Here is an 11,298-nt window from a genome sequence, read left to right on the forward strand (position 1 = left end):
AGACATTAGCTATCCACCTACGCCAGCCAGTCCTCATCTGCTCATCAACACCCGTGCTCACCTGCGTTCCAGCGATCGACGGTGCGACGAAGGACTTCACCCAATCACCAATGCGGTCGGCGGCTAGCGTCGGATAGCGCGTCTGCTATCCACCTCAAAGTCCTCCTGTTTGTGTTGCTGCAGCCAGCCGCTAATACACCGATCCCACCTACAACTTTCTTCTTTGCAGTCTTCATTGTTCATTAAACAAATTGCAAAAGATTCACCAACACAGATGTCCAGAATACTGTGGAATTTTGAGATGAAAACAGAACTTTTTGTATTGGATTCAATGGCGTCCGAATACTTCTGTTTCAACGTTTGACGTCACGCGCATACATCATCATACATAGACGTTTTCAACCGGAAGTTTAGCGGGAAATTCAAAAGTGCACTTTATAAGTTAACCCGGCCGTATTGGCATGTGTTGCAATGTTAAGATTTCATCATTGATATATAAACTATCAGACTGCGTGGTCGGTAGTAGTGGGTTTCAGTAGGCCTTTAAAGAGAAATTGGTACAGAAAGAGGTTAGAGGGACTTCTTTGTTTGGCTTCGGTTTAAAAAAGTCATGCATGTATCAAACATCGGTAATCTGCAAAACAGGTCTTTACTAACTATTTGAACATGTCTAATAATTTGTCACTTGGTGAGACGGCATTAAGAACAGTACAGAGACAGTGTTTAAATGTGACAAAATAATCACGTAATGTCAAAATCATTAAGTGATGGAAAAAAAAAACACACCAAACGAGCTTGACTGACCAAAAGGTACCATCTATTAGGTAGTCCCGCAGACACCAAGAAATTACAGATGCCATCTCTAATCTCATGTCTGTAGACATTGACCTAGTATGTCCAAAAAAAGGCTGGCACTCTATACTTTCTATATAAAATGTGTTTTACAAATAAAAGGAGAAAAGGTAAGCGAAAGTAGGTAACTTATTTTTACACGTTTGACAGTTAATGGTCAAATGTGACCTAAACATTTTTCATATACAGTTAATGAAGGTTTTATAACACTGTCCTTTTACAAACATTGCTTTGCCTCTATATCAAAGTGAAAATGCCCATGAAAACAAGACAGTCCCCAGATAATACAAATACAAAAGGTTTTATAACACTGTCCTTTTACAAACATTGCTTTGCCTCTATATCAAAGTGAAAATGCCCATGAAAACAAGACAGTCCCCAGATAATACAAATACAATCCCTGTCGAGGCCCGTGTTACATAACACCGCTCTTGCACATGGTCATGCATGACCAGCAATCATAGACAAATACGCAACAGCAAAACACACATTATCAATATTGTTCTTTTCCATCCATTTTCTTATTCTTGTCAATATTAAATAAATGCTACACCTGTATGAACATGATATACTGTATGTGAGTAATGAACAGATGTGAAAGAAACCAGTGTACAAAGACACCCACCCCCCCTCAGCCCGTGATGCTGTGAGGGTATTTTGTTTCGAGGGACTGACCTATTTCACGAGATGTTCTCACTATCTGTCAGTACTGTTTAGTTTGACTGTAAACTTTGTCTCATGTGTTATATAATCCAGAGCAGGGACACACGGCGACAATAACCTCCTAATCCAACAGGGTGTGAAAAATGGCGAAAAATGTTTTCATTAACAGGCCAATGACATTTTTGGAAGTAGCAGAGATACACAACAACTTGTGATGACTGTCAGAAGAGGTCCATTCATTAGCCTATTTCGTCCAATAAAAACAGTGAGAAGAAGTGTCATTGAGGCCATGGACATTGTTGACAAAACAAAAATAAGAGCCTTAATGTAGGCTGGGAAAAAATAAAAACAAATGAACAGGATTGACTCCAGGAAAGGGGGTGAAAAAATGAGTGCACTGACTGTCAGTGCTTCACTCCTAACTGGGCGCCAACATTCCTGTCGCTCAGTGTTCTGTTCTCTGGGTGCAAGGCTCGGCTTTTTCTTTTATTGGGGCCTACTCAGACAAAACGTCCGACAACAAGGGGCTTTATAATGAAATATGCAACTTAGTGTACAGGCCTTTTAATACACTTTTCTCTACTTTTGCATTCCTTCTGGAAAGGAACCAGACCAGTAAACTTTAGTGACATTTTTTTTATGCGGCATTACTATTTTGAAAAATAAGTTGTTATGATTGTAAGCAACTGACTATTATGGCAACGTTCCACAATAAGGATGCAACATGTAAATCGACAACAAAAAAGCTTAAGATTTATATTCTTTTGCTTAAAAAAAACAAACTACTAAAAAAATAAAAACTGTATGCATAAAATACACAGAGGCATGAAGTGGGTTTTAACCGATTAAACAAAATAATTGATGGATTACTTGATTACTATTCCACAGACATCGTTTTGTCATTGTCAGCTTATTTGCTTAGACTCGTTTAGGGTTTTTAGAGATATGAAGAGACCAACTGTTTTGAGGCCTGAGCTCGAGTTATGTTGTGGTCTGCTTGTGGTGCTCACTGTAAGGACAGGGGCCAACAGCTCAGTGCTGACACCCAGGATGGAGACATGTTTTTTTAAACGAGTTTTGCAAGTAAAATTTTTGTGTAATTTGGAACTTACAGTATAACTAAATTAACTATTAGGTCACTAACACTGTACAAAGAACACAAACATATTGTAATAAGACACAGTAAATACTAATAGGGATGTAACGATTAATCGATATATATTCTTTGGATTCAACTACATCGATCTGTGCTCTGCAAGTTTGCCTTCCAGAAGATGCAAGATCATTTCATAAGGGAATCGATCGGTTTTATCAATACCAGAAATAGGAAAACATTGGATTTAAGAACGGCTTTATATGAAGTTTAGCACTTTTAATAAGGACGTTAAACATCTAGTCTGTCTGCCTGTCTGTGGCGTCATCAAAACAAAAACGGCGGATAGCTATGGTGGTCGGAAAAGGGAAACAAATGGAAACGACACAAGACAGTTTCTTCTCAAGTTGGTTCCTCCGCAGAACACGAACACTTTTTGACCAGTGCTAAAGTGTTGACAGGCCATTTAAGGTCCTCCGAGATGTGTGTTCCCAGGAACTTGAAGGAGGCCACACATGCTCCCACTCTTTTTCCTAAAATCAATGACCATCTCTCCTTGGTCTTTGTGGTGTTCAGCCTCTGCAACACCCTGCCACCGCCTGTATTTCCTATCTGTAGGCTGTTTCATCACTCCCCGTGATCAGACCCACCACTGTGGTGTCGTCGGCAAACTTGATGGTGTACAGGAGGGTGCTCGACACGCAGCCCTTAAAGAAGGTAGTGCTGAGTGACAGGGTGGAGAAGCAGGAGGGTTCTCGCTCATCTGCGCCGACCAGACGCTGGCTGGGAACTGGTGGGCAGCCTAGGATGGAGTCGGCTCTCTTGGCCGCTTGGCTGGATCTATTACCGTCTCTGGCCACACAGTGAACGATGGTGTGAAACATTGCGGAGGCAGTCGCGGTGAACAGTATGTGGGTTTTAGGATGGTGTTTTTGTTTTTTCGTTCGTCTATGCATGGTGCATAAAATAATGTATGTGCGCAATATGTATAGTTGTTTTTTTTGCTCATGTTTTTTCTCATTTATGGCTTTTCGTTGCATTGGACTTTTGTGGCTGTATGTACAAAATGCACCACTGAGGTCACATCAGGTTGCATCAGCTATGTGCTCCTTAATGTTTCTTATGTCCATTGTGTTCTTTAATGTTTCCTTCTTGTTTTCATATGTTTTGTCTTGTTCTTTGTGGACTTTTTCAGCCTGAAAGAGTGGCAGCAGATCACAGTAGCTCCTGAAATTTTCATCATTTTACAATTGAGCTACTGTGTGTCATACAATTTCCCTTCAGGATCAAAAAACTAAGTCGCTTTCATAGGACCAAATCCTTTAACAAGAAGAAAGGAAAACAATCTAATGACAATGCCCTTAATTATAAATTTAGTAGTTGAGAACAAAAGTGTGGCCAATGCTGGTAGGCGTTTCTCCTCTCAGAGCTTTTCTAGATGTTTATTTTCACTTCCATGGTGATGGTTTACTTTTCTTTGCCACATTACCACCAGAAGAGTCTGCTTTAGGCTTAAGAGACATAATAAAAGGTACCTAATAAATTATATTATTGCTCATCATGCAGCTGCGTGTGAGGCGCATACTGTATTCTGAGCCCGCACGTGCAGTAACCAGCTTGAGCAAGTCTTGTATTTATAGATCAAAATGACAGTCTACTGAACAGCAATCAAGCATGGCCGCAGATGACCACACTTTACCTCAAAGGACATAATGCTTTTCCTAATGTGTAAATGGCCGCACAATTTAGAGTGTAGGGGAGACACTGCTAAATAACCCTTTCATCCACAGTCGTCTTTCCTCTACCATTATATTAGAGCGGTGCCACACCCCGTCAGAACAGTCAAGTTAATTGTATTTTCTGTATTGCGCCCGAATATAACAGATGTTATTCAAGGATCAATTTCTTACAGAACATTTTCTCTATAGTTTGCTTATATCAAACTCACTAATATTACTTATCTTATTTATGTTACGGCAAGTCGATGTTGTCTTGACATAGTCGCACATGGGTCAAATGCAGAGAATAATTTTGCCACACCTAGTGTGTGCGTGTGACAATCATTGGTACTTTAACTTTAACATGTGTACAACTCCCCTCTGTACTACCTATTCTACATGGCGGGAGAAGCAATTGCATCAACACAGCACTCTTGCTTGTTTTGACTTAGTATTATTTTGTCATTTTTCATTGCTAATTTATATATTTTATATCAATTATCAAATACAACTGGTGTGGAGTGGACTCTGTGCAATCATTATATTATTGTGTTCACGTCTAAACAAATCCTTCAGTTATCTTATACAACAAGTTATTTGTTACCAAAAAGGAACTGTGCTTGAACCACTCAGCGCAACTTCCACCTCAACACAAATATGGCAAGAACCAATCCTTGGTGATTAAAAGATGAGAAAAAGTAATACCACAGCGGAATACAAGAGAAGCTAAGCACATTGAGTATTAGCTTAAGGCTGCAGCTAACGATTATTTTTCTATCGATTAATCTATAGATTTTTTTTAATTTATTAATCGGTTAATGTATAGATTTTTTTTTTCCGATTAATCTATAGATTATTTTTCCTTTTACCAATTATTTTTTTATTCAAAATGAAGATGAAAAAATAAATGTAGGCCCGTTTTTTCAAAAGGCATGGCTTTTATTTACAAAAAAAAAGAAGTATGGCCACTCAGTCAACATTGACAACAACATGACTAAATATTCTGTAACAATGTAAACATTTAAAACTTTTAACATTTAACAAAATTAAAAGTAGCTTATTTGCTTTTTAATGTGCAAATATAAAAGTCAACATCCAGTGCAAATCTTAATATTCTGCAATAGTATAAGCATTTCAAAAGTAAAAGTATTGCTTATTTTGCTTTAAAATGTGCAAAAATAAAGATAAACATCCAATACAAAAAAGTGCAAAATGAAATATTCTGTAACAACAGTGTAAACATTTCAACAAAAGTGAAAGTATTGCTTATTTGCTAAAATGTGCAAAAATAAAGATAAACATCCAATACAAAAAAGTGTCAATCTAAATATTCTGGAGCACTGTAAACATTAAGTATTGCTTTTAAAATGTGCAAAATAAACATCCAGTCCAACACAGTACACAATAACCAATTCTACTCATTCCAGTGAGTGACTAACAGTTGTAATGAAGAAAGGTTAGCATGTGTACATGCTCTGCTTCTTTTCATGTTTACAATATTCCCAGCAGCTGAAAATTGGCGCTCAAAAGGGGTCGATGTGGCTGGAACTGAGAGGTAATTAGCCTTCACCTCAAGCCAGGACTGCGAGTGAGCTGAGCTGCAGTTTATATTTCTAGAAGGTCAACAGGCTCATAGTGATGTTACTAGTAGTTGACTGGGAGGTGTTTATTATCATTTGTCATTTATTTATTTGGGGAGAGTCCGCTGCCTGATGCTCACCTGCTAAACACCTATCTACTCCACGCTGAAGCGCTGACTACATGCGCTCTGAATACGCACTGCTGATTGGCTGGTAATGCTATGTGTGTACCAATAAGATGGTTGTGTGGGTGGGACAATGCTTCGTGCTGAGACAGAGGCAGAAGGAGCAATGCAGCTTGTTAAGGCTTTAGCGTTAGCTTAGAAACTCGTTCGGTACACCCCCGTACCGAACCGAAAGCCCCGTACCGAAACGGTTCAATACAAAACACGTACCGTTACACCCCTAGCAGATACAAATGACACATTCATGTTTTTGTGTAATGATGACAACGTACGCTCGCGCGGACGATTGACTAGTTGATGGTTTTCTTTTCAAATGTTCGTTCATAGCCGTTGTGCTGCTATGATAGGCCATTTCCGCTCGACACAGTGTGCATACAACAACATTATTAGGCCGTGTATTGAAATACTCCCACATTTTTGACCACTTTTGGCATGCTTTTCCCCCCTCGCTCGCACCGCTCGCATCGTCTGCTTTGATCGTCTGCTTTGTAACATGGTTAACGAATGTAGCGCACATTTGTCGTTATTTCCCCACATTTCTGCACAATAACTCAGATATGGTAATACTATAGTAGCGAGCAGTAGAGAATGTGAAGTGATTTGTTAAACCAAATATTGTGTGTTTTTTTCCATATACAACAACCTATCTGGACTCGATAAGAGAATCGATAAGGAATCGGTTCGATAAGAGGATTCGATATTAGGCTCGAACTCGATAATTTCTTATCAAACATCATCCCTACTCGCCTGCTTAAATGCTAACATGAAAACAAGAAACATTAACATCTTTCCCAATTACAAAACAACATACACAAATCTAAAATAATCTAAACATATTGCTGTCTGAGCAACTATGCAATTCAATAGTGCACATTGAACCTACAAGCTATGCGCTCTTAAAACAGAGTGATCTTTCTATACTCAGAGGAATATATTATGGTGGTGTTTTTACGGTGCGTTCAAAGACCGCTGAACAGAGGACGCCTCAACGCCCACCAGCAATAATAAATAATAACAGCTTTTATTTGTTACACACTTGTCATTCAAATAACTCTTAAAGTGCTATGGTACAAACCAATATTAATATATTAATAATTAATATTAAAAAAATGCAAAATAGTGTTTTTTCTAACTGTGTGTATTTATTTTAGTTTGATTTTTTTAAGAACTTTGTCACAAGATTGCAGTATACAAGTAGTAACAGTGTTGGCCTTAACGCACTTTTCGTGTCTTTTTATACATTGAAATCAGAAAAGACGCCCAATTCCAGAAGCCCGCACATCCCCTGGATGCGGATTTTTGTTTTTTTAATGCTCGGTTTGCTTGTTTTTTAAAATTTGATTGATTATCGCTGTCCGCTGGTGTTTTGTTTTGTTTGTATTTTCCGTCCCTGTAATTTGCGTTTTTATTGGTCGTAAATTTTGATTCGCCGAAAGTTTTATCAATCACAAATACTGCCTCAGTTTGCACTCGGACAACTTTACTGCGAGGGGCTGTCAAAAGAAAGACTCCATTGTAAACACTAAAGTGAGTGCAAAGTCAACCTTTTTAACTTCATCCTGTGCCATGGCTCCAGTAAATGAGTTATTTTAGTCTTTGTGAGTCAATGGAAACTTCACTTTTATCTCCCGCTGAAGCGACATCGTTCGAGGATGGAGACAGGCTAGCTGTTAGCTTCAAGCTAACCAGCACCCGACTCCTCCACCCCAAAAACATACTTTGTAGGTCAACAAACGGGGAAAATATGTGCATTTTGAAGTATTAATGTGCAAGGAGTGTTCAAAAGGAGTCACTTGGAGAAGTGGCTGACAAGTTAGCAAGTGTCGCTCGCATCGCTGACATCATCACCGTCATTGTTTACTGAAGCAGAGATGTTGACTGTGCGTTATAATAAACGCGCATGTGTCGTCAGGCTCTGCTTTTTATCGATAGACTTATCAGATTAAATGTTTTATTATATATAGCAGGGATGTCAAAAGTGTGGCACGGAGGCCATTTGCAGCCCGCAGCTAATGTTTTAAAGGCCCACAGCACATTCTAAAAATACTACTAAAATAAACAAAAACATAACAAAAGTGGATTGAAAAAGCTTACAGGTGAAATGTAATTTAGAAAAAGTTGCAATGTTGACTAATAAAACAAAGCTGTTTTTTTTTCTTTAAAACTGTCATTGCTCAAAACATAATATTGAATCAAAATCAATGTTTTTTATGAATTATTGACGTATCCAAGGCGTCGATTACCTCACATCAAATATTCCACTTTGAAAAATATTTTTTGTGGAAGATTTTCCATATTTTGTGTTTTCCATTAAAAAAAACATAGTTTTCTTTGACGAAGGGCAGAAAACAAACAAAAAAAACATTTAAAAAAAAAAAAACACTTAGAATTGACAGATAGATCTGAAGTTGATGTAGACTCTAGAGATTTAAGTGTTAAATAAATAATGTATGTATGCCCTGTCACACGATTATCATCATCTCATGACCGAAGCAAAAAGTTTTTACACTTTTATACTGAAATAAATACACCTACAACTTATTAAATACAAATATAGAAAAAACTACCGGCAGCGGTAAAGTTTAGATCCATGAAGGAAAGAAGAAAGTGAATGAATGTTTATGACTGAATACATTTACATATGCATAAAAATGTGTTTTCTTTTGTATTATTTTTATGAATTAAGTAACGTGCATGACAACCTTTTTCCTAAACACAATACAGAATGCGAGATATAACAGGATAATGCATATCATTTGTTTTCAAAAAATCGGACCCCAAAAATTTACTGTGGGACCCCTTTTTTAATGACTAGATGGGGTCCCTGGGACCCTGAGTAAGTATAAATACTTTTTGAGAAAATTCGACAATATCGCAAAAATACTAACAGTTATAATTTGTCACGATAACAGTAATAAAAAAAATCATATCGTTACATCCAAAGTTTGTACCAAAGATAGCTGTCCAAATTAACCTACTGCATTGTCCTGCCAACTCATTGCGGCGTCAATACCAAACGTTACACTTCGCAATAATAACCTACCGACGTAAAATGTTACCAGAAGACGAAGTATACTGTATACACATTTAAAGCAAAAAGCACACCGGAGAATAAGACTGCTCCATCAATACAACATCAAGCCCAAACAGAAGCTATTAGCGTGATAAAACGTGTCAGGAAAAAAACTCAAACACCCCTAAAGACAAACGTAGCTTGTGAATACATTGTCATTACAAATATACCCAGGCAAGAACAGACAAGAGTACATTGTAAGAACAACGTTAACAGCAAGAAATGAGTTTTAGAAGCTAGTTAGTACACATTGATAATGGACTGCTTACGATGCTAGCTAGCGACACTAGCCGCCAGCTAACAAAATAGCGGCGCTAGCTATTATGTAGTTATCTTTAAATGCAAGACGGTAAACATGGGAATGCAGTCCTACTAATACTATTAAATCATTAACGGAACCATTCAAGTTATTTGTAACTACACGGCATGGTTAGCAGTGTGACGTAATCCATCGTCAATGTTACCTTTTCTTTTCAGGTCCAATTCCAGTGTCCATTTCAGGACTGAAGGACCAGAGAGTTGCACGTCCCTCGATGATGTGTATTACACTTCTTCCGTCGGCGGACAAGCGCAGATATCCAGCAATACGAACGTGTAGCTCCTATGTAGCTTTAAATGTAAGTCGCCAGTCGGGATATTTCGCGAGAAAATACGGGTTCCATCCGTTTAGAGGCATGCGATCGGTAGCGTCTGCCACGCTGGAGAGCTGGAAGTACAAGACGCGGAACATTAGTGAACACTGCACAGTCCCCAGGAGTAGGGATGGGCGATACCACACTTTTAGGATTCGATACGATATCGATACTTTTTCTTGCATTTTCATCGATACCGATACCGATACCAATAATTTCTTATTGGCAATTTTTTCTCAGTCAAAAATATTATTACTATTGTTATTATTTAAGACAAATCACAAGACAAATACAGACCATTTATACCACATTTATTATGGTCAATATATAATAAAAGTAAAATTAAAATAAATAACATAAATATGAAAAATAAATTAAATATTATATATAATAATAACTATATATTATATATAATAATAATTAAATATTAGGGCTTTCCAATTAACAGTCAAATCCGAATTGCAAGAAGCTGCAGTTATTTTTTAAAGTTTGTGATATAATTAGCAATTAATGAAATATGAAATAGGCTAATGTTTTTGAAATGTAAGAAATCATGTTACAGATTAAAACCAAAATCACATTCAATCATATATTCAAGATTTTCTTGGAAAAAAATACAACTGTAATGCAAAGATGAAGAATCTCCAAATTGTATCTCTTTCTTATCTTGTTTTAAATACTCAAGCAATTTTCAACTAACAGTAAATTCCCCTGTGTGGAAATTATTTGAATTTAGGATAATCATTTAAACACAAATATTCAGTAAACATTACTAAAAAAAAAAAAACAATGCCTGTTTTAAGTCAACAATTGGACAACACTGGATATGTCTGGCTGCATCGCTGTCGGCTGGCTGTGTGTGTGTTGCACGTTGACGACGCTCATTCGCTGTCTCCTGTCACGTGACTGGGCCAGCTCTATACTCTGCCAGGTACAGGGGTGTCCCAGCACATAGTAAGTTAAGTAAGTCATCAAAAACATCTGAAAGTGATGCTTGCACCCCCCACACGCCGTTTTTTGGTTTATATCGATACTTTTTTCAGAAAAGTGATGCCAAATGAGTAGCGTGTGAGTATCGATGTATCGATACCACAGGATCGATACGCACATCCCTACCCAGGAGACAGCGGCGGGGACGCGCAGTCACGTGCTCAGTCCGACGTGGGCGCGCCTCGGAAATATACCACGACGGTCAAACTATATCTTCTCGTTGCACATATATGTCTGTTTCACTCTGTTACAACATATTATGGATTTCATACGTTTTATTTCATAAGGTTATACATGTGTGTATTTTACTGTCTTGGTTGAAAACTACGGTAGCCGGTTGGGGCAAGCACGCAGCAGCAATGTTCAAATGGTCCAAAAACATTAGTTTTTATTCTGAAAATCTGAGTATTATTGGACATCAGTATACGTAACAATTGTTCATATTTTTGTATTGGCATTTTCAAATAGACAGAAAAAGTGCAAGTCGAAACAGTACAATTTTAAAGTCAGTA

At 37.7% G+C, this 11,298-nt stretch overlaps 1 protein-coding gene across 2 annotated transcripts in view; it reads right to left on the reverse strand.

The window, feature by feature from the left end:
- hif1aa (hypoxia inducible factor 1 subunit alpha a) overlaps window positions 1–9,916 on the reverse strand; it is a 38,691-nt gene extending 28,775 nt beyond the window's left edge. Inside the window, exon 1 of one of the 2 annotated variants that reach the window (XM_062042151.1) lies at window positions 9,629–9,916. In XM_062042151.1, the coding sequence (XP_061898135.1) occupies window positions 9,629–9,660 (32 nt within the window). In that variant the 5' untranslated portion in view covers window positions 9,661–9,916. The remainder of the gene's footprint in view (window positions 1–9,628) is intronic. The other variant, XM_062042152.1, reaches the window with a different exon arrangement.
- Between the last annotated feature and the right edge of the window lie 1,382 nt (window positions 9,917–11,298).

This window comes from Entelurus aequoreus, linkage group LG03, assembly GCF_033978785.1.
Source record: "Entelurus aequoreus isolate RoL-2023_Sb linkage group LG03, RoL_Eaeq_v1.1, whole genome shotgun sequence".
In the NCBI taxonomy this organism is placed as follows: domain Eukaryota; kingdom Metazoa; phylum Chordata; class Actinopteri; order Syngnathiformes; family Syngnathidae; genus Entelurus; species Entelurus aequoreus.